At 36.7% G+C, this 27,480-nt stretch overlaps 1 protein-coding gene across 1 annotated transcript in view; it reads right to left on the bottom strand.

Annotated features, from left to right (window-relative positions):
- Fibp (acidic fibroblast growth factor intracellular-binding protein) overlaps nt 1-27,480 on the bottom strand; it is a 177,463-nt gene that overhangs the window by 38,092 nt on the left and 111,891 nt on the right. The window contains exon 5 of the mRNA XM_090398908.1: nt 17,703-17,836. Within this exon, the coding sequence (XP_090255034.1) occupies nt 17,703-17,836 (134 nt within the window). The remainder of the gene's footprint in view (nt 1-17,702; nt 17,837-27,480) is intronic.

Raw genomic sequence — 27,480 nt, 5'->3', positions numbered from 1 at the left:
GTGCCTATAGCATTTCAGGACTGGACAACTCATATGCAGAAGCTAATGACTTCACATCACTTGCCTTAATATCCCATAATGCAAAGCACACATCCTTACGGACATGTATAATGCTATACATTATGGGAAGGGTCACTACCCAGACTGGTTTCGACCTTTATTATTGAGGTATGTTTAAGTGCAGGAATACCTCTCCAAAAATTTGCACAATCCCTCAGATTACCCAATAATGAGTGACCCAAAGGATCATTTAACTCAGCAGTAGTTCCACTCAGTGACAGCTCTGTCCAATAGCAGGTCCAATTCCACAACTGAGAGGAACCGCTTATATCTCAGGGAAAGAGACCACTTCAAAAAAACACATCAGTGGGAGCCAGACCAACGGGTGATACTAAGGATGAACTAATGCAGAAGTCAAATTTTCATACACGAGTAGCTAAAAGGTGTCACACCTTATTATTAAAATACCCTGGATTAGAGATAGTTGTTGGAAGCTTTTCCACTTGGTTATACTATAAATTAAAGATACCAGGAAATTATATTCTCATTTATCGGATAAAGGATTAAACCAAGAATATAATTTCTTGGCATCTTTAATTTATAGTATAACCAAGTGGATAAACTTCCAACAACTATCTCTAATCCACAGTATTTCATTAAGGTGTGACACCTTTTGGCTACTTGTATATGAAAATATGACTTCTGCATTACTTCAACCTTGGCATCACACCTCTGGGTCTGGCTCCCACTGATAAGACCGCAATAAAAGTCGAAACCGGTTGGTGACTTGATTCCAGGGAAGCAGAATTTCTGCCCAGGGTAATGGATGGCAATGCTGTAGCCAATGAAGTTTTAACTGAGGCTCGGCTGTTGCTGTTACCCTCAGATGAGATATGAGCGGCTCTGCTCAGTGGTGGGGTGGGCCTGCCACTGGGTAGAGCCAACACCTAAGAGTTTTTCTCAGTGACGGGGTGAGCCTGTTGCTGAGTGGAACAATGCTGATTTAAAAGATCCTTCGGGTCACTCATTGTTGGGTGATCTGGGAGATCACGAATTTTTGGAGAGGTAACCCCACACATAATACAGGGAAACTAATCTGGGTAGTGACTCTTCCCTAATGTATAGCATTATACATGCCCGTAAGGATTTGTGCTTTGCATTATGAGATATTAAGGCAAGTGATGTGAATTCATTAGCTTCCATATACGAGTTGTCCAGTTCTGAAAATAGTTAGGCACAAACTTTGTTTGCTTACACCTGAATAAGTGTAAGTGGTTCCAAAACGTGTTTTGGAGGCAGTACAGATATGCATTGCTGTTCAAAATTCCCCCTGCAGAAAACAAACAGGGCCTTATCTTTGCTTTGAAGGAGGAGTGGGCAGCAAAGATTGGTCGATTGGCAGACCTCTGCTACTAATGGCTCACAAAAAAAGTTAAGCAAGTTTGAGCATGGTTAGTAGTTGGAAGGGTTCAATCGTTCAATGCTGTTGGCGCACTTTCCCTCGATGAGTCTTTGGACTCTCTGGAGGTGTCACATAATAATAATAATAATAAAGAATTAGACCAAGAATATAAGTTCTTGGCATCTTTAATTTGTAGATTTTTGGCAGCAAAACATAATTGACACACCATGCCAGGTCAACTTGCATGTCGGCTCCATTCAAGCACAAGTATGTGGATATCTCGACAAACTGTGGCAAGATATCTTTGACAAATAGACCTATATGCCAAAAGACCTGTAGCATGCGTCCCTTTATCCACAGCTCATATTAGGTGTCACATAATAATAATAATAAAGAATTAAACCAAGAATATCATTATTTGGCATCTTTAATTTATAGATTTTTGGCAGCAAAACGTAATTGACACCATGCCAGGTCAACTTGCAAGTCGGCTCCATTCAAGCAAAGGTATGTGGATATCTCGACAAACTGTGGAAAGACATCTTTGACAAATAGCCTATATGCCAAAGTAGCATGCGTCCCTTTATCCACAGCTCATTGTACAGCACATTTTTCAGTGGTGTTGTATCTATAATAGTCAGACAAGAAGCCAATGAGCTAATGTACCCTTTACAGATGAGAGCATTTTAGTCTTTCCTCTAATTCTAAAAGACTCATAAATAGGCATGAAAATGGTGCTGCTTACCATTGCAAGAATGTTCTTGAAAGGGATAGATATGGCACTGCTAGGGTAACAGCGTGTGAAGGCATTAGGTTTAAACAGTGCACTGATCTACAAGTGCTGGAAAAAAGGGACTATGACTGGTGAATGATATTGCACTGAAGTTCTTCAACATCATGCTGAATTATTCCATGGTGCTGTAGGCAAAGAATTTATTTTTATGGATGACAATGGTGCACAACATCGTAGACGAACAGTGGAGACACATCTGAAGACTGAGGATATTTATCCAATCGAGTGGCCAGAATGCTCTCTCCTGATCTCAACCCCATAAAACACGTTTTAGAGGCAATACAGATGCATTGCTGCTCAAAATTCCCCTGCAGAAAACAAACAGGGTCTTATCCTTGCTATGAAGGAGGAGTGGGCCAATTTGTCTCAAGAACTCCTGAATCACTTGGTGCTATGCATTGTATGATGTTGTGAGAACTGCATTGCAGTTCAGGGTGGCATATTTCATACTGAAATGTCTTTCAACATAGTTTTCTGTAAGCAATTTACAGAAAAATAAATTATATTACACAAATCATGTACTATAAATTTCATAGTATGCTGGCAATAAATTTATGTCCACATTTGTCAGTAGTCATAAAAAATTTACATATACAGGAAAAATGAAGTTCACCCTTAGCTTTGGGACACCAGTGTATTATAATTTATACTGAAATATTAATAAATAATATTTATTAATATTTCTTTTAAAAGCTTAGACATGTTTGCTTTTGTGTAATAATATTTTAACATAAAACAATCAGAATTCCTTTTTCAATCAACAAGCACTTTTTTTTTTTTTTGCCAGAGAATTAGTTATTTCATTAAGTAGCTGCTCTCCATAATATTATTATTATTATCCGAGACCTCCAGTCAAGGACGCATCGAGGGAGGCTGTAAATTACCCAACCCAGCTATCATACTACCCTTGAATTCATTCACACTAGATGCACTCACTACCCGTAAGGGCAAATTATTCCACTCACTCACTGCTTTCTGGGAGAAAAACCTAGCTCTTACCCCTTTCTTGACTGCAAATAAATTTAACTTCCATGGATGCCCCCCCCCCATGTTTTCTCCCCATCTTCCATATAACGAAAAATTTCATCAGTTGAAACCATAACACCCATTCAAAAGTTTATAGACCTCTATCATATCACCTCTCTTTCTCCTGTTAACCAGAGTCTGCAATCCACATACTCGCAATCTGTCCTCATAATCTAAATCCTATAATCCGGATATAATCTTTGTAACACTTCTTTACGCCCTTTCCACAGCTTCTTTATCCCCTTGGAACCCAGGAGACCAAATCTGTGCACAGTAATCCAAGTGTGGTCTTATCAAAGCCTTATAACGAGGCAAAATCACTTCCTTATCCTTACATGTCAAGGTTCGCTTCAACATAGCAATTATCCTCTAGGTTGTATTTGCAACTTTTGCTATGTGACCTTTGAACTTTAAATTCTTATCCACCAATATACCAAGATCCCTTGCCTCTTCAGTTTCTTGTAGCATAACACCACTAATATAATATGCTGCTGGAACTCTGATCACGCCAAAGTGCATAATTTTACACTTAGTAACATTAAACTGATAGACATTTTCATTTGCTCAGATTTCCAGTCTATTCCAATCATTTTGTAATTGCTGAATATCAGTAGCATCTGATTTCCCTGCCTATCTTCGCATCATCAGCAAACAATTGCAAATCTGATGATAGACCCTGCTTGGTGTCATCAATGTATAGATTGAACAATAATGGCCCAAGGACTGAACCCTGAGGTACATCACTGGTTACCTTAAATCTGGCAGATTCACACCCACTGTATACTATTTTTTGATATCTGTCTGTCAACCATCCCCTGATCTAAGTCAATAGATTATGTTCCAATTCCATATTCTCCAGTTTACACAACAGCCTATCGTGTGGTATCCTATCAAATGCCTTAGAAAAATCCAACATTATCATAGTGTATCCATTCCCTTTATCCAAATTGGCCATTATAACATTGTTATAAAATATAAGCAAATTGCTAAAACATGACATAACCCTGCAGAGTATAGAATGCTTTCTACCCATTTCTGTATGCAAGTTCTTACTAACTTCTCTAAAATCTTCACTACCACACCAGAGATACTAATAGGTCAGTAGTTAGACACATCAGTTTTTGTACCATCCTTGTGCAATGGAACTATCATACATTCCTTCCATTCCTGTGCTGAGAATCAAGTTATACAAATGTGTGAAAGGCCTAGCCAATTCAGCTGAACATTCCTTTTACAAACGGGCAGATATTCCATCTGTCCGTCCCTATTGACAAATTCTTATCCAGGTTATGCAAGAGCTCTTCCACTTCATTTTCATGAACTTCTAACTCTTCATCCAATGTAGCAGTAGCACCATGCTACATACACCTGGTTGATTATCTTAGCAAAGTGAGCACTCATTAACTGAACAATCTCCTTAGCTTCCGACACTCGTGTACCATCTGCATTCAATAAAGTTATTCTTCCACATTCATTCTTTCTTTTGCTTGTGACATAACGATAAAATTCTTTTGGATTGCCTTTAGCTTGCATGGCCAATTTCTTTTTATACTCCATTTTAGTTATTCTCACAATACTCATTACTTTTCTGGCCTGAGCTTTATATATTTCATAACTCCTCTCACTCTTATTCTCACAATATTCTTTCCACATCATCTTCTTCTTGTGGATCTCTAGCTTAATAAGGCTGCACATCCATTTCACTCCCAACCTATTTATTCTCCAAACACTAGGGATGCATTCAGATATGATAGTTAAAGCAATTTTCTTAAAAAATTCAAAGCATATTTATATATACTGATATACGTGAATGGTCTGAAAAGTTCTTGACCTCAACCATAAAGAGCAACACTATCAGCAAGATTTTTTTTCTACATTGGTGCACCCCTGTCATAAACATCAATGTGAAATGGCAAGTCATTCTATCAAGTAGTTTTTTTATATACAGCTGTCAGAAGCCAAGGTATTGTCTGTATCCCTTGAAATGGATAAAACTGAGTATCATGCGGTTATAAAATTCTTTGCAAAAGAAGGTTTAATGGCAAAAGAAATTCATTTGAAGTTCATAAAAGTTTATGAGCTCCTCTCCTTTGTTTTTGACAATTAAGAAATGGGCTGCCGAGTTTAAACATGGGCGTACCAGCCTTGAAGATGATCCATGTGAAGGACGTCCAAAAAGTGTAACACCAAAAATCATGAAGAATTGCAAATGAAAAAGCTTTGTGCAATATGGGTGCAGCGCAGATCAAAAATGCACTCGCATGAAAATCTCTGAATGGTGCTTGGAGTGTTTTAACAAAAATAAAACTGATTTTGTGCGTTGATTTATTACTATGGATGAGACTTGGATTCATCAGTACACACCAGAATCCAAACAGCAGTCAAAGCAGTGAATAGAAGCTGGTTGTTCAGCGCCAAAGAACACAAGGTCATGGCATCGGTGTTTTGCGATGCTAAAGGCATTTTGTTTATTAATTATCTTGAAAAGGATAAAACAATAACCAGGGAATATTATTCCGATCTTTTAACCAGACTAGACGAAAAAATTCGTGAGAAAAGACCAGGTTTGCCGAAGAAAAAAATCAGCATTCATCAGGACAATGCACCTGCCCACAAAGTGTTTTGACAGTGGGAAAATTAAGGGATCTGCACTATGAATTGTTGGAGCATCCACCCTATTCCCCAGATTTGGCTCCCTCTGACTTCCATCTCTTTCCAAAACTAAAAAATCTTCCTTGCTGGTCAGTGTTTTTCTTTGAATCAAAAGGTGATTGCCTTTTGATTCAAAGCCACTACAGGAATGGGATAATGGCATTTGAGCATTGCTGGAATAAATGTATTAGTCTTAAGGGAGAGTATGTTGAAAAATAACAATAATTTTTAAATTATAAATTTGTTTTTTCATTGTTAGGCCGTGAACTTTTCATTCCCCCACGTATATATATATATATATCAGTTCCGTATAGGAGATATATAAGAAACCTATAGAATTTGGTACTGTATGTATGATCAAAATACTATTAGAGAAGAGCTATGTCAATCATTTATATTTAATTAGCAAAATAATGTCGTAATTTACATCTGTAACATAGCTACATAGTGCTACTCAATTTTAAACTTCAATATCATGAACAACTGGAGGATCAGATTTAAAAGTCCACTACAACAAACTGAGTTTACTAGCAGATGACATGCCCAAAAATAAATTACATTTATTTTTAATTACTCTGCATACTACAACTGCAGTGTCACAGAAAACTGTTGCCATGAAGATATAAAATTTATATGAAAGATTAAAAGATTATTTAAAAGATTATAAAAAGATATCAAAAATTTATAATTAACACAACAGATATTTGGATTATAAGACCATAGGTTTAATACATATATGTACAAATTCATCGACTAGTCTAACTGTTGTAAACCGTTACTGCATTCCTTCATTTTTTTTTTTTTTTGCATTTATTAGTTTTGCTAACGAAAGTAGTCGAGAATTTGTACATATATATATGTATTAAACCTATGGTCTTATAATCCAAATATCTGTTGTGTTAATTATAGTTAATAAAGACCAAATATAACTTTTAACATATAAAAGATTTAATAATTTTACTTTGATTTTTTATTTATTTATTTATTTTTTAATCATAAGCGGTTTAGTTAGGTGGGTTGATTAGTTTTGGATATTACATTATATAACATTATAACGATACAGTGTTAGCTGCTTTAATGTTGCATATATATACAGTAGATGGACATATTCCTGAAAATGACCTTAATAAAAAGGTTGAAATGTGGAATTTTATTTTAAAACAATCAATTTTAATGTTATTAAAGGTTTTTTTTTTTTTACATTTAGAACTAGTATCATGGGTATAATGAGATATAAAAGGCAGTCACTCCTACCTTAGAGGGAAGGGCAGCTATACACAATATTCACAGTAATTGAGAGCAAAACCAACTACTCATTAAACAGTTTGCAACTGGATGACTGTTTCAAGATTTTAAATGCATCGCTGCATGTACTACACTTTATTACTAATGGTAATGTTTCAATTTTGAGTTTATTTTCAATTCATTTCTCTGTTTCCAGTATAAGAGTGATGTTTTCTGAGTTACATCAGACATCATGGAGTGACCGAACCATTCTCCTTTTTGGAGATACAGAATGGTGAAGCCTTACCATTCTGTATCTCCAAAAAGTAGAAAGGTTGGGTCACTCCATAATGCCTGATATAACTCAGAAAACATTACTCATGCGTACATCCACATTAGCTAACAAATAATCATGCCACTATTTAGATGTGCCTGGCAAGATTACTGCAAAGGCATACTGGGCAAAAGAGTTGACATGCTTCAGGGATATGCTTAATAAATAAAAGCATAATAATAAATGGCAAGCAAATGGAAAAATGGTTAAATGAAGAAAAGATTAAACCTCCCAAATATGGTCAAAATTCCAACCTCAATGATTATTAGTATTATTCTGGCCCTACAAGGAGTCATAAGCCTAATTGTTGGAGGTCCATCTTAGACAACACAAAATCTATCATGCCTTAAACTTGTTCATTGTTCATGCTCGCACTACGCTACCAGGTAATGCATTTCATGGTCACCACCCTCTATGCAAAATAGCCACCTCTCACCCAGTACTTCCATTCATAACATTAAGGGAATGGCCCTTTGTCCTTTCTCTTGTTTTACCAAATGAAAGAAATCCCCATTATCAAGCCTGTAACTAGGATACAGTTTATATGTTTCAATCGCATCACCTCTCCTTTTTCTATCTACCAAACTCTGCAGTCTGTATGATCTCAGTCTATCCTCATAGCTAACATTGTACAGTCCTGACATCATTTTTGATATCCACCTTTGCACCCTTTCCAAGGTTAATCTATCCACTTCAAATCCCAGTGACCATATCTGAGCATAATAATCCAGATGTGGCCTGATCAGGGCTTTTATACAATGGAATCACCACTTTTATATCTCTGGTAGCCTACATCCATCTCAGTATAATAGCAATCCTCTGAGATACCTTTGTGATATGTCCCCTAAACTTCAAGTTTCCATCAATGATCACCCCAAGGTTTCTTGCCTCCTCCAATTCCTCTAGTACAGTTCCTCCAACAGAGTATGCAGCATTCTATCAATGGATCCCAAGCCATGCATTTTATTTGTTCAGCTAATTCAAATCCTCCCAAGGGCTACTTTGGCATTATTACTAATACACTTCCCAGCTTCACATCATCTGCAAACCGAATAACCCCCCCCCCCCTGCAATCCATTGACAATGTCACTCATATAAAATTTAAATAATACAGGTTGCAATACTGAGCCCTGTGGAACCACCAACCCAAGTCAAGTGACTTGGGGAGATAAACAGATATGCAGCTATTGTAGCTGAGATGGCATCCCTGACCCCATTCACTCTTGACAGCTGAGGAGAAGGATGCCATCTCAGTTACAATCAGATTCTTTGATGCAATCTAATCAGATCCTTCAATGTGATCAGAACTTGAATCCTTTCGTCCTATGATGAAATCCAATACTTCTGAACCTTGTTCCTTCTAGTGCATGTTATCCGAGACATCTGTCCCTCAAAAATTCCAGAAATTCCATTCTTAATTGCTACATACTGTTTCTCACTTCCTAATTTATACTGCTATAGTTAAAATCCCCTATAATAACCACTTGTTTTGCACTCACCATATTCAACTGCATAAACGAATGAAGGAACCAATAGCTTATACGGGAATTGTGGTGAATGAAGTGGAGGTGAATAGTCTATTACAAAACCTCAATGTCAATACATCTGTGGGATTGGATGGTATACCAGCTCGTGTCGTATGTGAAGTGGCTAAAGAACTGTCAGTGCCCTCGACTATTCTGTTTAAGTCTCGGGTCTGGGTTAGTCCCGAGGGGTTGGAAAGAGAGGAAAATAGTTCCACTGCATAAAGGAGGTTCCAAGACTGCTGTTGTAAATTACCGACTGATCAGGAAATCCGATGAAAATGGGATACTGTATGGGGGGACAGCATGGTTTTGTGAAGGGTAGATCATGCCTCAGTAACTTGCTCACGTTTTATAACACAGTGACGGCTGAACTGGATAGGTGTAATGGGTTTACAGTGATTTTACTGGACCTTGCCAAGGCCTTTGACAGGATATCACGTTACTCTAATCAGAATATTGGAGCAGATGGGGATGGATATAGGGTTGGTGAGATGGATAGGAGGGTGGTTGATGGAGAGATACCAGAGAGTGGTTTATTCAGGAGTGGAGTCCAAAAGACGGCTTGTGACTAGTGGTGTGCCACAGGGTTCTGTTCTTGGACCACTACTTTTCAATTTGTTCATTAACGATATAGGAAAGGATATGTGAGGAAGTGTTCACTTGTTTGCTGATGATGCAAAGTTGGTTAGAGCAATTGTGAGTGCACAGGATGTCAAAATTTTGCAGGATGATTTGGATAGTTTGGAGAACTGGGCTAAAAAAAATGGATGTCAATTTAATGTGGCAAAGTGTAAGGTTATGAATTTTGGAGTGAAAAGATTAGCAGCAGTATATCACATTGGTGGAACTGTACTCCAGGAGATTGATGAGGCCAGGGATTTGGGAGTGTTGGTGGATAGGTAGTTAAAGTTTAGAGGGCACATTGCAAAAGTGACCAAAACAGCTCATCAAATCACTTGGTTGCTGAAAAATACTTTAACAACCAGAGACAAACAAGTTATTGTTCCTCTATATCGAGCCTTGATAAGACCCCATCTAGACTACTGTGCCAGATATGGGCACCAAGGTTTCTTGCTGATGGGGAGGAGGTGGAGAGGATCCAAAGATGAGTGACCAAGATGATAGCAGGTCTGGATCTCACCTTCAGTGAGAAGTGAATTTCCTGAATTATCTGAAGCATTGAAAATCGTCATGCAGTTTTCTACAACCTATCTTTGTGAGAAAGGATTTTCATCACACCTTCAAATAAAAACAAAATACAGAAATCATCTTAGCATGTGTGTGCTGATCTTCAACTGAAGTTGACCAATATTGAGCCAGATATCCAGCAACTTTGCAAGGCTGAGAAGCTCAACCAGCTCATTAAAAGTAAGTAGTAACATAATTATATCATTTATTTGTTTAATAAAAATTAAAACTTTGTACAATGATTAAAAACTTTTAATCGTTTACTTCCAATTTAATTAATTATATTTCCATATGTATTCAAAACATGCTTTTAGATTTATTATGTTATAAATAGCATAGTTTTCCCAAATGTTGGTAAACATAGGTTTTTAAAAAAATTACATAACTTAGTGGTCTGTAGAATTGTTTTAGGCATTTTACTAGTCCTTGGGCTTAGAAAGGTTGAGAAACACCATTTTAGAGTATTATGTTCAGTTGTTTTCTGTTTCATTTTAATAAAACTGTATTTTATTAAAATACAGTTTTATTTTAATAAATTATAATTCTTTTACGTGTTCATAGATCTTTAATCCTATGCATTAGATTACCTGAAACCAGTGGCGGCTTGTGGCTTGAAATCATGGGGGTGCTGCAACTTTCAAAATATACATACACACTGTATATGTGTTTGGATAAAATATCAAAATTATGGCAAAAATTAAAAAAAAAATTAAACATGAAAAAATATTGTTTATCATCAATAAAATAATACAGCTTGTATAATTCAAAATTACTTAAAAATAAAACACATTCTTCTTGTTTTGTTTCATGAAAAAATATTGTTTATTATTGATAAAATTATACAGTTTAGTATAATTCAAAATGACTTAAAAATAAAATCCATTTTCATAACTCCAATAATGTTCTAAAATATAAACTATAACAAATATATTTAATTGTAATGTCCAAATATTTAAAGAGATGGAGTAAACACGATAAGCACTACGAACACTCTACTACTGGCGCAAACTGCATATAAACAACAGTGGAACTGCGTGACGGACAGTACCGCATTACACTAATAGCTTGCATCTCACCATGATATGCATATGCTTGCGTGCGTAGCAATATGACACTGTGGTGAACACAGTGCTGCTCACATCCTTCACCCTCCTAAGTGAAACAAGATGGATTTTTTATTATTTTTTATACAAAATAAGAGAATTGTATAGGATTGTTGACGATGAAATTTAATATTACAAGCAAATATAAATAAATTAATAAATATATTTATATATAGAGAAAAATTGGGGATGCCGCCACCCCTGCCTGAAACTTAAAAACAACACAAGGTTTATTACTATGTAGTTAATAACAAAGATGATTATTTCTTAATATAGTTCATTTACATGCAAAAAAAAATTTCTAAACTTAAATACCACATAATGAATGTTTGACCACCCATCTGATATTTTTATTTGTTTTTATTAATTACTAAAGAAAGAGTCATAAGGCTTCATTAGAGCAAAGTAAATTACACAGAAAAAGTGAATATTAAAGATCCAGCATTATTTCAAGGTCGAACATTTGTAGAAACTATGGAAGTTTCATAAATTTGACCTGAGAGCTTAAAAGACTACAATTCTCAGCATCAGAGTTGCCTTAAGCTTACATTCCTAAAAAAGAACACAACCACTGTCCAAGCATCTGTATATTCACTTTTTATTAGTGTATTTGATAAATATTTCACAGGCCTGACAGCTGTTTCAACATGGTTGGCTCTCTTCAGAGACCAGGCAAAATCTTTTTTTAAACAGAGCAAAAATTCTCATTCAATACTAAAGAAATCCATCCAATGAAGCCATATGGCTCTTTCTTTAGTAGTTACTTTTATGCACTAAATGAGAGTTTGCTTACGAAAAATACACTTCTCTGACAGATTTCTTCAGTACTGAATGAGAGTTTTTTTGCTTTCTTAAGAGAACCAGTCTGAAATAAGATTAATAAAATTAACTAGCTTTACAGCATTGTATAGCATGGTTAAATTTTGGTGGCATTCCTCTGGAGGCTAACACTTCCCTATGTATGAAACACTGTACCCAACCAGTTTGAAATAGCTGTCAGGTGAGTGAAACCTTTATCAAATGCACTAATAAAAGGTGAATATAGGGAGGCTTGGGAAGTGGTTGTGTTTTTTTAAATAGTTAAAGCTAAGGCAACTCCGATGTCGAGGATTGTATTCTCGTAAGCTCTCAGGTCAAATTTATGAAACTTTCATGGTTTCTACAAACATTCAGCTTTGAAGTAACGTTGGATCTTAAATATCCACTTTTTCTATGTAATTTGTTTGTATAATTGCAGTTTAATAGCAAAGTATTACAATAGTTACAATTTCGCATGATACTGTCTTACAAAACTGAGAAACATACAGTATATGTTTCTCAGCTGACTTCAGAATAGAATTTTAGAATTTTAATTCAGTATTGGAATCCTGTGAGTTAGCATAATAATATAACCATAAAACTGGAGGAAAATTCACATTAAAGCTTATTTATTATAATTTGCCATATTCACTGTTTCAGCCATTTGCTTAAATTGCTTAAATTTTTATTTGATCTACAGGTTCTACATTCAGGATGCAGTTGATGTGTTCAGTGTTTCTGTTCATTTTCATAGTCCTTAAATTTTTATTGCTGATTTCTTTTATTATTATTACACCCTCCATGGAGTTGGCAGACTCACTGTGGGAGGTTCATCCAACTGACATATTTATCATACCCAATCTCAAAATCCTGAATACTCTCTGCATTCCATTTACTGACAATTCTCCATGTTAAAAATCTACTTCACCACATTCTTACATAAGTGAGCAAGTAACTGCAAGTGATTGTTGACTGTAAGTGAGCAAGAGGTGTATAGGGAGTTGAGCAAACTAGATGTAAATAAGGCTGTGGGACTTGATAATATATCACTACATATTCTGAAGGAATGTGCCAGGGAGTTGACATCTGCCTTGACATATTTTTTTAATACAAGTCTTGCACTGGGTCAAGTTCCTAAGGAGTGGAAGGAGGGCAAGATCGTGCCACTTCATAAAGGAGGTGATAGCACTCAAGTATCAAACTAAAGGCCTATCTGCGTGTCAGGTGTTGTAGTTAAGTTGTTGGAGAAGCTTGTGAGAACTACGATCCAGAATTGGGTTGACAACAATGGTATTATTTTTGATGGACAGCATAGATTTGCTAAAGGGAAGTCATGTTTTAGTAATCTACTTACTTATTACAATAAGGTGACTGCTTCTTTGGACAGAGGAGAAGGATACACAGTAATATACTTAGATTTCACAAAGGCTTTTGATAGATTACCGCAAGGCAAGTTGATAGTCAAACTAGAGCGGATAGGTTGGATATTAGATTAGTGCATTGGATTGGAGACTGGCTATAGTTCGCCTGTTTGCAGGTCTCTGCTTGGCGTCTTGCCAAGAATAGTCGATTCATGCTGAAGGGGAGAAAGAAACGAAGGACGTACGAATTGGTCGCCAACATGTGAAATCATGTGCTTTATAGGTAAAATTTTCCAACTGTTATACAAGCAACATAGTTAACTACAATAATCATAAAAGAGAAGTTAATTTTCCGACCTGTAATAATAAACAACTCATCCCACAATACAGACTGATTACCCTATTATCAGAATGGATTCTCCTTTTTCTGACATGCGCAGAAGTGTCGAGGGATCTCTAATCGGTGGGCGAACTATATCTGATAAGTATCAACAAGTTGTGTATGAGGGAGCAATATCCAGGAAAAGGAAAGTCAATAGTGGAGTGCCTCAGGGGTCTGTTTTAGGGCCATTACTGTTTAACTTGTATATTAATGATATAGGTGAAGATTTGGATGGAGATATTCAGTTGTTTGCAGATGATGCAAAGTTGGGAAGAACCATGAAGAGTAGAGAAGATATTGTGGCCTTACAAGAAGACTTGAATAATATGAGTGATTGGGCACGGAAATGGGGATGTGAGTTCAATGTTGCAAAATGTAAGGTTTTAAAATTTGGAAAACAAAGATGGGATGCATATATATGCTTGGTTTATATATATTGTTGGAGGTGGAGGAAATAAAAGATCTGGGGGGGTGATAGTGGATAAGGATCTGAAATTTTAGGTGACACATAGCCAAAATTGTGAAGACAACACAAAGGCTTCTGGGAATGATGCAGAGGACACTGACTTGTAGAAGCATGGAGATTCTTGTTCCACTGTATAAGGCTATGATTAGGCCACATATGGACTATTGTGCTCAGATTTGGTCACCTGGTTTTCAGAAGGACGAAGATATATTGGAAAGGATCTAGAGGTGACTGACTAAGGTAGTTTCTAACCTCTGGAATGTCGAGTATGAGGAAAGATTGAGAAGATGCAACTTGCAGAGGTCTGGTGAACAGGAGGAAGAGGGGAGATATGATAGAGACCTACAAGTTAGTAAGGGGTTGTTATTGGATCGATGCTGGAGAGGTTCTATGGAAAATAGTGGGAGATCAGGAGAGAACCAGAGGTCATCCCTGGAAACTGTATAAAGAGGGTGTGAGCGTAGGGAAGTGAGAAGCAGATTTTTTTCATGCCTTGCCTGAGAGTGTGGTGTCAACAAAAAATTTGAGCGTGTTTAAAGCACGGTATGATGAGTTGTGTGTATGATAAAAGGACCTCCCAGATAAGTCTTTGACTCCATTGGGTCTTGGGTAATAATAATAACTTTGAGGAATGGCCTCTGGTTCTTCCTCTCTCACCTTCTACTCTTTTAATCATATTATCATATTAATCCATATTTCTTTAATCTCTCCATAGCCAGCATTCATTCTAGAGAACTGATATTGTTTAGTAACTTGTCTCTGGAAGCTCTCCAATGTTTCCATTATCACATTGAAAATCAGGTGACAAAAAACCTGAGAAAGATAGTTTAAGTATGGTCTGACCAGTGCTTTATAAAGTAGCACCACATCCTCCTTATCCCTACATGTTAGAATACATCTTATCATAGCAGCACTATGATGTGCAGTCTTTGCAAAACTTGCAATTTGCCCTCTCAAATTCAGTCTACTGTCAACCATAACTCCCAAATCTCGAATCTTATTCACTTCCTGCAGTACAACACTGTCAATATAATAATAATAATAATTATTATATAATTATAATAATAATTATTATTATTATCCAGGCCTCCATGGAGTCAAAAGACTCATAGTGGGAGGTCGTTTTTAGGAAACACAAAGTTTATCATACCACTCATTGAACCCACTGACTGTTCCTGTTCCAACCACTCTCTCAGGCAATGCATTCCAATGTTCAACCACCCTCCACACAAAGAAACCACTCCTCACTCTCTTGTGCACAGCCGCCTTTCGTAACTTATAGGGATGGCATCTTGTCATCGCTCCTTCCCGCCGTTCCACCAAGTGAAAGAACTCACCAATGTCTACCATGTAACTCCCTCTCAACAGTTTAAAAGTCTCGATCATATTACCTCTCCTTCTTCTATCCACCAAACTCTGCAGTCCACATTCCCTCAGTCGATCCTCATAACGCATATTGTACAGTACTGAAACCATCTTTGTTTTCTGCCTCTGTACCCTTTCCACAGTCAATTTATCCCCTTCAAATCCTGGGAACCAAATCTGAAAACAATAGTCTAAGTGTGGTCTGATCAGGTCTTATACAATGGAATGATAGCTCTTTTATCTCTGCAGGTCAGATTCCTTCTCAGTATTGCAGCAATCCTCTGAGTTATCCTCACTACCTTTGCAATATGCTCCCTGAATTTCAGTTTTCTATCAATCATCATCTCTCGGATCTCTTGTCTTCCCTACCTCCTCCAGTATAGCTCCTCCAATTGAGTATGCATTCTCCCATTGATGAATCCCAAACCTCAAGACTTTACATTCTGCTGCATTGAACCGACACTCCCATTCATTTGCCCATCTGTCTAGTTTATTCAAATCCTCTTGCAGGGCAGCCACATCTGCACCATTACTGATAACCCTTCCCAGCTTCGCATCATCCGCAAGTCCCCTTGCAATCCATTGACAATATCATTGATATAAAGGCTGAACAATACAGGTCCCAGTACTGAGCCCTGTGGAACCCCACTTGTAACCTTCTGCCTCTTTGATATTGCTCCACCATACACAACTCTCTGATACCTATCGGACAGCCAATCCTGAATCCAGTTGACCAATCTGATATCCAGACCCATGTGCGGTAGTGATGATTGTACATGGAGTTAATATGTAAATTAAAAAATATTAATAATTCCTGACATAAACACGTAACATACAGCATATATAGCTGTTACTTTTATTTTCATGAAATAACAGTTACTAGAATTGTCTATCATAACGTATTGAAGATTTTGCTAATGTCCCAACTACTAGAAGACCAAATAATATTGTTTATCAATAAGATGATGCACTGTTACATATCCAGAATATGGTCAATGCATTCAAAACATTCCAAAATGCACAACTAATCACTGAAGTAGCAAAGGCACCAAAAAAGTACATTTTCTAGTGCCCCATTCTTGTGATCTAACAACCTTCAACCTCTTCTGTAGTTATATCAAGAATGAAGTTCAAGTTCTGCCAATGGCAGTGATGGTGGAAAATTTAAAGGAGAGAGAGTATGAGATATGTACATTAATCAAAATGTGATGAAATACCTGGCAAAAAACAGTATAACTCTGATATTCATCCCTTTAGTGCATCAAAAGTTTGCAAAGCCCTCCTTCCAATGCTGTGGCTTTTTTAGCACATCACATTAGAGTGATGTTCTAAAGAGTTAAAAGCTAAAGCTAAAAACTTTCTTAAAAATGCTTTGCAAAATCCAAAAGAAATCAATTAAGTTAACAGACAACCCTTCTTTTGCAGAATTACTTACAGGTTAACATCCTTTTGGTTTATTTTTAAATAATTTTTTTGAAAAGGTAACATTTCATCTCTGATCTACTGCTTAACTTAATGGATCTGATGATGATGATTTCCTATTTAAAAAAAAGAAAGAAAAGAGGAATGGTCCATGGCTTCTAGGTCACAGAAATGCCATTACTTTTAAAAAAAACAAACAAAAAAAAAAATATTCCTGTTCAGGCATAAACTACATAAGATCTCAAGATCTCATGTAGTTTATGCCTGAACAGGAATATTTTGCATTAAGTTATTGTTATCCTTTCTTTGCCCTGACCACGATCACTTATTATCTACAAGACAGAACCAGAAAGAACACATTAAACTATTCTGTTTGGTAGCAAAATTAAAAGGCAAACATACTAGTTTCTTGAAGCTGACGTCTTTTAAATAATAAAATACTGATGTTATGGTCCCTAAACATCAAAAGCAATTGATTCCAAGGATGCATTATATTTTTACTTTACACTCTGTATTCAAAGATATTGGGATCTCAATTATGACATACATCTAATCCAGAAGCTTTTTGCATTAATAGGAACAGTTTACAAATATATATGCAAGAACTTTAATAGAAAAATAATTTAGTAGTTTTGCAAGAGGTCACAAGAAAAAGCTTACCAGGTTTAGTACAAGACCAGTTCATCATCATTTGATTGGCACAATGAAGAAAATCATCAAAAGTTAAATAATGGAGTTTTTTCTTCCCAGTCTCAAACCTGTTATTGGTGAGATATACCACAGCTGCATATTTTCTAAGAAATAAAACAAGTAATTGCTTTTAAAGCAGGATATTATACTGTTTTAAAAAACATTGTGATTGGCACAATGAAGAAAATCATCAAAAGTTAAATAATGGAGTTTTTTCTTCCCAGTCTCAAACCTGTTATTGGTGAGATATACCACAGCTGCATATTTTCTAAGAAATAAAACATGTAATTGTTTTTAAAACAGGATATTATACTTGGGGGGAAAAAAAAGTTTTCATCAAATATGCCAACAACATAAATTTGAACATAAATATTTTCAGACCCTAATTTATTGCAAAATGAGAAAAGTTGACTTCCTTGAAAGTTTCTATAGGTTTTCCATAATGTAGAGCAGCACATTTTACAGATGAATTTAGCTTTATTGAGATCTTAAAAGTGGGAAGCACCCTCAAGGGCTCATTATAGTGAGGATGGGAGTGGCAAACCCGAGGTACCTGATGATGGACCATTCCTTACTTCATGTAATATACATGTGTATATTATCTGTAGACCAGGTCCCTACTCTTCTTTCTTTCTTGTTGTTCCTCTTGCTCCTTCCCCCCCCCCCCCCCCAATGCTATTAGAGTAGTCAAGGGCTAGGGGTGAATCTTTCTTATTATACTATGTTTTTTCTATCTCGCGCAGTGGGAGTCTGCTTTCCCTCCCAAAAGGCAGGTTCGGAGGCCTTAAGGCGACAGTCTATCTAGGGAAAATTTACAATTACTCGCAAAGCTCTAAAGAAGAAAAATAGGATGGTTTTAATCAGAATTGACCAATCTAATGGACAGGGACTTCTCTTTGAAAAATTACAAATAGCTACTTGGAAGGTCCATGGAATCACACACAAAATCGATGAACTAAACAGAGAACTAAAAAAATAGAAACATTGATATAGCAGCAATAACTGAGGTAAAAAAGAAAAAGAAGGGATCTCAAATTCTGGAAGATTATGTCATGATTTTCTCTGGAGTTCCAGAAGACAAACAGGCTTCATCTAGGGTTGCAGGTTAGATTAATAAAAAATGGAAAAACAACATTTCAAATTATATTTGGGTAACAGACAGAATAATCAAAGTTAAATGAAAATTATGAATCAAACATTCAATATTTTCGGAATTTATACACCAGTAGATGGAAAAGAGGAAGAGACAGAAAAATTTTACAGAAAACTTCAGGAATGTACTGATGAAACAAATAAAAATGCAGCAACAATCTTGATGGGAGATTTCAATGCTAGAGTGGGAAATAACCCAACAACAGGATGCATTGGATCAGAGGATCAGTAATCATTGGATCAGTAATCAATAACAATGAAATTTTATTAAGAAACTTCTGCATATTTAACAATCTAAAAATCAGCAATACTTTCTTCAGGCATAAAAATATACATAAGTACATATGGGAAGCAAGAGGAACTAAATCAATAATATATTACATTATTATTAACAACAAAATAAATAATAATATCATGGATACAAGGTTTTTTAGAAGAAGTGAAATTGATAGTGATCACATGTTAGTTGAAAGCAGATTTGAATTCATAAAAAGAACCACATACTTCAAAAGAAAAAAAGATAGCGAACCAACATCTAATAAACAGTTTAAAATTCACCTCCTAGAACAGGAGAGTATTAGAAACTTATATAAAAGCAGAATAAAAGATAAAATAAAACCAACCACAAACAATATTGAAACTGACTGGAAAAATATAAAGAAAACCACACTAAAAGCAGCAGAAGAAAGTTTAGGATACAAATCAAGGAAAAACAAAAAATGGCTCAGAACTTGGATGACTTAAAGGAATTAATCGACAGGAAAAAAAACTGGCTTTTAAAATCTATCTGTAGAGTAAAAACACTGCTGACCATATAGACAATAAAAAAGTACAGGCTGAAGTCAGAAAGCTTTCCAGAAGTATACGCAGAGAAGATTGGAGTAAATATGTTAAATCATTAGAGCAGGATATCACTGGACCACAAACAATAGGTTTTAAAAATTTTCAGGCAACTACAAACAGCAGAAAATGACCAATTAAGAAATAATCTAATTTCCAAAGAGGATTGGACAGAAACACTATAAAACATTGTGAAATGAAAAACAAGAAATACAAAATAATGACAAAACTCACATTATTGAAGATATCAATATACAGGAAAGTACAGAAGAAATAGTAATGGAAGAATTAGAAAAATAATTGAAAAACTCAAGAAATTGAAAAAGCCTTGGCCTGGATGGAATATGCATTGAGCTCTTTAAATAAGCAGACAACAGCTTGAAAGAAATCCTACTTAAACTCTTCAATAATATCTGGTAATATCAAAAGTTCCCAAAAGAATGGGAAACTGGAGTAGTAATAAATATACACAAAAAAGGTCTCAAGGACAAATGTGGAAATTACAGAGGCATTACTCTCTTAATAACAGCATCTAAACTATATGCAAACATCTTAAAGAACAGATTAATTAAATATAGTCAAAAAATTACTTCCACACTACGCTTGTTCTCCGAGAATTTACGGTCTACCAAAGATACACAAACATAGCACACCATTCTGGTCAATAGTCGAAGGTATAGACAGCCTGAATTATCACCTAGCCAAGAAATTAGCATCAACATTCAAGGAGTCGGCAGGTCATTTCCCCCTACTATATCAGAAACACACAGCACTTCATAAACATAATCAAAGACATTACATTAGAAAAAGATGATTTATTAGTCAATTATTGACGTCTCTGTCCTCTTTATGAATGTCCCAATCAATGACACAATTATTCTTTTACCTGACAAATTCCCTCCAGATATCATGGTGCTCTTTGCACATGTATTACATTCTGGTTATTTTGTATGGCAAAACGCTTTCTACCTACAAAAAGAAGGCACAACCATGGGCTCGCCATTATTCCCTACCCCTATTGCCAACTTTTATATGGAACATCTTGAGCAACATGTTCTAGATTCCTCTCCTTTAAAACCTAAAGTCTGGCTTAGGTACGTTGATGATGTTTTTGCGATCTGGCCCCATGGCTGCTGGACACTAGACACTTTCCTTAGCCACCTAAACAAACGACACAAGCACATACAGTTCACAATTGAGATTGAAAAGCAGAACACACTTCCGTTTCTAGATACACTTGTCACACGTCTTCCTTCTGGCAGTCTTTCCTTCACTGTTTACACATACTGGCCAATATATACACATAACACAAAAATAGTGAATGTATCTGCCTGTGTGTGAATGTGTATGCCTGATGGTTCCTTGGCTTTCTCTATTTACAGAAAACCAACCCATACAGGCAGATATATTCATCAACAATTCCCTCCCCCCCCCACACACACAACATGGGGTTACGAAAACCCCATATAACAGGGCAAAATTAATCTGTTCAGATGACTGTGCCCTAACCACTGAACCACATGTGGACAGACTTATGTGTTCGTCGAACATGTTGTTTATTATTTTAACGGTATAATAGAACACAGAAACTAAGTAAATAATTAATTTATTAACTTAATGCTGATATTTCGCTGGTGTTGTAACCAGCATCTTCAGAGCACAAAAACACTGTTTGTCACAATATGGCTAAGTAAGGTGACCTCGTTACCTCCAGTTGGTGAAAGCGATCATGTGGTATTGACTTGGGAGGTTGCAAAATCTGTGGATTTTTCTATTAAGAAGGGGTATGTACGAAACTACAGGTTAGGCAATTATAACAAGCTTCGGAGTGAGCTTGCAGCCATCCCATGGCAGAACATATTGCAAGGGAAAGATGTTAGCAGTGCTTGGGATAAAATCAGCGGGTATCTGAGGAAAGCAATATCAGATTGTGTTCCCATGGTCAGGAGGTCAAACAAGGCAGGCATTAGATGGATGAGCAGTAGTATCAAGCTTGAACTACAAAAAAAGAAAATGTTATGGAGAATTTACAAGGAGAAGGGCGATCAGGACACCCATGAGCAGTACAAGGCTCAAGCTAGGAAGGTTACCAGCATAGTAAGAAAAGCTAAATCAGATTATGAGAAGACCTTAGCCAAAGAGATCAAGGGTAATCCCAAAGAGTTCTTCCGCTATGTGGCAAGTAAGAGGAAGAATGACTTCGGAAGGATAACCTTAGTGGGTGCTGATGGTATTGAGGTGACAAAATCAGATGTAATAGTTGAGTTACTGAGTGATCACTTCTCAAAAGTCTATCACCCAAGTGAGGATATCTCTATACCTATAGCAATACCTAATGTGAGAATTGAAGCTAAAGAATCAGAGGTATTAAATATATTGCGAAACTTAAATGCAAACACTGCGGTAGGCTTAGATGGAATATCAGCTCGGGTGTTGCGTGAATGTGCAAATGAATTGTCAACCCCTCTTACCTGGATATTTAATTTAAGTTTGAACTCTGGTATGGTCCCTAGGGAGTGGAAGTTAGGCAAAGTGGTTCCTTTGCATAAGGGTGGCTCTAAAACTGCAGTATTGAATTACAGACCAATCACCATCTCAGGAGTAGTGGTAAAAGTATTGGAAAAGTTGGTTAAAGACAAAATTCAAGAACGGGTGGATCAGGATATGATACTCTATAGAGGCCAACATGGTTTTGTTAAAGGTAGATCCTGCCTTAGCAATCTATTAACTATCCATAATAGAATAACATCAGAGTTGGACAAAGGAACTGGCTACACAGTGGTACTTCTGGATTTTGCTAAAGCTTTTGACAGGATACCCCATAGAACACTGTTACGCAAATTGGAGCAGATGGGAATGGATATTAAATTGGTGATATGGATAGGAGAATGGCTCAGGGAGAGATACCATAAGGTGGTGTATGGAGGAGCCGAGTCCAGAATGAGGCAGGTGACCAGTGGTGTGCCTCAGGGCTCTGTGCTTGGGCCAATGTTGTTTAATTTGTATATAAATGATATAGGAAATGGCTTAAAGGGAGATATTCAGTTGTTTGCTGATGATGCAAAGTTGTGTAGTGCAATAAAAAATCAAGCTGATGTTGAAAGTTTGCAGGAGGATTTAAATAAGCTGGTAAAATGGGCAAAAGAAAATGGATGTCAGTTCAATGTGGAAAAGTGTAAAGTCCTGCATTTTGGGATTAAAAGATTACCAGCTGTGTACTACATAGATGGAAAGGTACTCCAAGAGATTGATGAGGCTAGGGACTTAGGGGTATTGGTAGATAAGGAGATGAAGTTCAGAGGACACATTGCTAAGGTGTCCAAGATTGCACATAGGATTACTTGGTTGTTGAGGAACACACTGACATCCAGAGATAAAGAGGTTATTATTCCCCTTTATAAAGCATTGATACTTCCACATTTGGATTACTGTGCTCAGGCCTGGTCACCTGGATTCCTTGGAGATGAGGAGGCTGTGGAGAGGGTTCAGAGAAGAGTGACCAAGTTGGTGAGTGATATAAAAAATGCTCCCTACATTGATAGATTGAGAGCTTGTGGATTGCAGAGATTGGTTGATAGGCGAAGAAGAGGGGATATGATAGAAACATTCAAATTACTAAAAGGTTTTTATAGGATTGATGCAGGGGAAATGTTTCAGCTGTGTGATAGTGATGGAAGAACAAGAGGTCATCTCTGGAAATTAAAGAAGAGTGTGGTTAATAAAGGTGTCAGAACAAGGTTTTTTGCCTGGAGGGTGGTGAATGAGTGGAATTCATTGCCTGACTTTGTTGTGAGCTCTTCATCTGTAAATGAATTCAAGAAGAGATATGACAGATATTGTTTTGCTAGTTTGGGTCTCCCGCGATGAGTCTACTGACTCCATGGAGATACCCGTAATAATAATAATAATAAAAAAAACAATACGCGAGACTATAACAACATGGTGTACTTAAACAAAATTGTAGCAGCAACACAAAGACTAGAGTCCTGATTTTGGCACCCTCTATCTGAAAAAAAAAAAAAAAAAGCTTCCCCTCCCCTAGATAGAGGGTGCCAAAATCAGGACTCTAGTCTTTGTGTTGCTGTTACAATTTTGTTTAAGTACACCATGTTGTTATAGTCTCGCGTATTGTGACAAACAATGTTTTTGTGCTCTGAAGATGCTGGTTATAACACCAGCGAAATATCAGCATTAAGTTAATAAATTAATTATTTACTTAGTTTCTGTGTTCTATTATACAGTTAAAATAATAAACAACACTGAACCACATCTTTAACACATTCTTATCCAATGGCTACAACCCCAAAAAAATCTAGAAAATATTAAAACCAGTTAACCACAGTCCCCCTTCTCCCCCATAACAAAGATTATACTAAATCTATCACCATTCCTTACATTCGGGACACATGAAAAGTTAATCGAAATCCTAAAAAAATATGACCTGACGACCTGTTACAAACCATATAAGAAATTGGCATCTCTTATCTGCTTCATCAAAGACCAGCCACTTCCCCTAGACCTACCAGGACCCTTGCAGCTGTAAACTGCAATTTACGTAGTAACAACCTTTTCTGCTTTTTAAGTAGCTTCTCCAATTTGGAGGGTAGCAATCATGGTATGCTCGAGTATCTAATCTTCTGCCATTCTTTTGATCTCGTAATAGCTCTTGTAACAGTTCTTTATATTATCAATTTGGCCAGACAGGCAGGACAGCTAATATCAGGATATCCGAACAAGAAGACTAAATCCGGTTTCACCAATACAGCCATTCTGGACTTGCGGACCATGCTCTGGATACCCACCACAGATTATGATGGAAGAAAGCCATTTTACTACACTGCAGCAAATATAAATATGGAAGATTGTTCATGGAATCAGCCTCAGCTCTAAAAAAATTCCCAAACCTCAACACATTTGGGTACATGAGACTGCCCCAAATTTGGGAAGCTTGCATCTTGAGAACATCAGCCTAACAGCCAAGAAAACCCAATTTAGCCTGCTAGGGGACACCTTTAGGACTCTAGGAACAACGTTAGTTACTCTTTGGCCTCATTTGCTAGTTGTTAGTGCCTGCATGCACATATCATAGGTTCCTGTTCCCATGAAAATGACAATGTAACATTGCCGAAATATAGGAAGTATTGATTAAAATTATCTTTTAATTAATATTTGGTATGTGTTGTAATTTCCTGAAATAATTTAATAGTTGTAATATAAAGAACTGATTTTAAACATCTCTGAGAGAAGAATTGAGTTTACTACATGCTGGTCATATTGGCAGCATAGTTAAGTATCCACCCTTCAGCTAGTGGTTATGAATCCCATTATGGTAATGGATGTTTAGCAAAATGTCTTTAGGTGATAGACAATTTTATTTCCCAGTGTGAAACCACTAACTTGCTTTTTGTAGGTTGGTGGTCTCACAAAAGATTCTATGAAAAATTTCTTCCACATTAGCGTGGTAACAACCCTTTCTTTTTCTTCTTAAGTAGCTTCTCAAATTTGGAGGATAGCAATCATAGTATGCTAGAGTATCCAATCTTCTGCCATTATTTTGATCTCATAATAGCTCTTGTAACATTTCTTTATATTATCAACCCAAGAAGTTCTTGGTCTACCAGGAGATCTTCTACCTAATTTTCCACCACTATTTCCAGAGATGTTTTCCTTGCTGATCCTCTTAATATGTGTCCTGTCATCTTGCACTTTCTCCTTATAAGGTCTTCCATGAGTGCATTTTTGGCTCCCCTTAACTTCGATACCTCTTCATTAATTTTTTCTTGTTCCAAGAAATTTTCAGTGCTCTTCTATAGCACCACATCTCAAAGGCCTGCAATTTCTTGATTATGAATTTTGTACGTCTCTTTACCAACACTTGAACAACTCTTTATCAGCTTAAATGCCTCAATCATATCCCCTCTCTTCCTCCTATTCACAAGGCTTTGCAAACTGCATTCCTTCAATCTGTCCTCCTCATATCCCAGAGACCAGTTATGACCTTAGTCAGTGTTCTCTGGACCCCATCCAGCATATCCTCATCACCATGAAAACCCAGAGGAAAAATCTGTGCACAACAATCCATACAAGGCCTGATCAAGACCTTGTACAATGGAACCAGAACCTCTTTATTTCTGCAAGTTAAGGTCCTCTGCATCATTGCCATAATCTGATGTGATGCCTTCACAACTTGTGCAGTGTTACCTCTGAACTTCAGATCCTTGTCCACCACTACCACTCCAAGGTCTCTTATCTCCTCATCTTTCTCCAAAATAGGATGCAAATTATACACTTTCGTTAAGTGTATACTTTGCATCATGTTATTGCCTACCAAATTTCAGAAACTTACACCTGACAACACTGAATTGACAGTTCCATACTGTTTCCCACTCATGCAGTCTATTCAAGTGCTCCTGTAAGGCCACAGCATCTGCTTGATTCCTCATCACTCTCCCCAGTTATGCATCGTCTGAAAACAGTTGTATATCACCACTTAAACCTATTCCCATATCATTAATATACGAATTAAATAACAATGGTCCCAAAACTGCAGCACACCACTAGTGACTTTCCTCTTTTGAGATGGTGCCCTTCTTGTAATGATGGTAAGCAAAAATCCGATTTATTTTATATTCTATTGGTAATAATTTTTTTATAAAAATTTGTTTGAGTAAATTATGTTAATCCACCGTTTGGTGTACTAATAACTTCAGATTTAATCACTCATTTTCTTTGATTAACTGCTGATCTTTCTGCATATAGAAATCATTATCTCCAGTTTTTCACATTCCACTTCATGAACAACCATTAATGTCAACTTCACTATTGTTATCTCTTGTTTTTTCATGCTTAGCCTAGTGGCTGTGCGCTTCGCAACTATATGCCTGGAGAAGGAGTGTCCTAGATTCGATTCCCATCGGTGACGTGAGGAACTGAAGGATCTTCCTCAGCCATAACCAAGTTAGCCAGTCTTGGGTGTGGACAGTAGGATTTTTTCCCCAGTTTATCCTGGGGTTTTTCATCCCGCAAAGCAGGCAAACCGGCCTTGAGAACTCAACACTACAGACATAGGATGCACCGGGGCATAGGGCTGACCACCTTATCCTGTGAACGGTTTGAGGTCCGATGATTAATAAACCCTCGACACCGCAAGGTAAAGGAGGAAAAGGAAGATGAGATGAGATGAGATGACAGAAAATTATTTAGAAGAAGAACTCAACATTTTCTACTCAAAATTTTATATTCTATTGGTAATGATTTTTTTATAAAAATCTGTTTGAGTTAAATTATGCTAATCCACTGTTTGGTGTACTAATAACTTCAGATTTAATCACTCATTTTCTTTGATTAACTGCTGATCTTTCTGCATATAGAAATCATTATCTTCAGTTTTTCACATTCCACTTCATGAACAACCATTAATGTCAACTTCACTATTGTTATCTCTTGTTTTTTCATGCTTAGCCTAGTGGCTGTGCGCTTCGCAACTATATACCTGGAGAAGGAGTGTCCTAGATTCGATTCCCGTCGGTGACGTGAGGAACTGAAGGATCTTCCTCAGCCATAACCAAGTTAGCCAGTCTTGGGCGTGGACAGTAGGTTTTTTTCCCCAGTTTATCCTGGGGTTTTTCATCCCGCAAAGCAGGCAAACTGGCTTTGAGAACTCAACACTACAGACATAGGATGCACCGGGGCATAGGGCTGACCACCTTATCCTGTGAACAGTTTGAGGTCCGATGATTAATGAACCCTCGACACC

This window comes from Typopeltis vanoorti, chromosome 10, assembly GCF_054136105.1.
Source record: "Typopeltis vanoorti isolate ZY-2024b chromosome 10, IOZ_Tvanoo_1.0, whole genome shotgun sequence".
NCBI lineage: Eukaryota > Metazoa > Arthropoda > Arachnida > Uropygi > Thelyphonidae > Typopeltis > Typopeltis vanoorti.
Note: the sequence above shows the minus strand (reverse complement) of the source record. Positions and strands in the feature narration are given on the sequence as shown.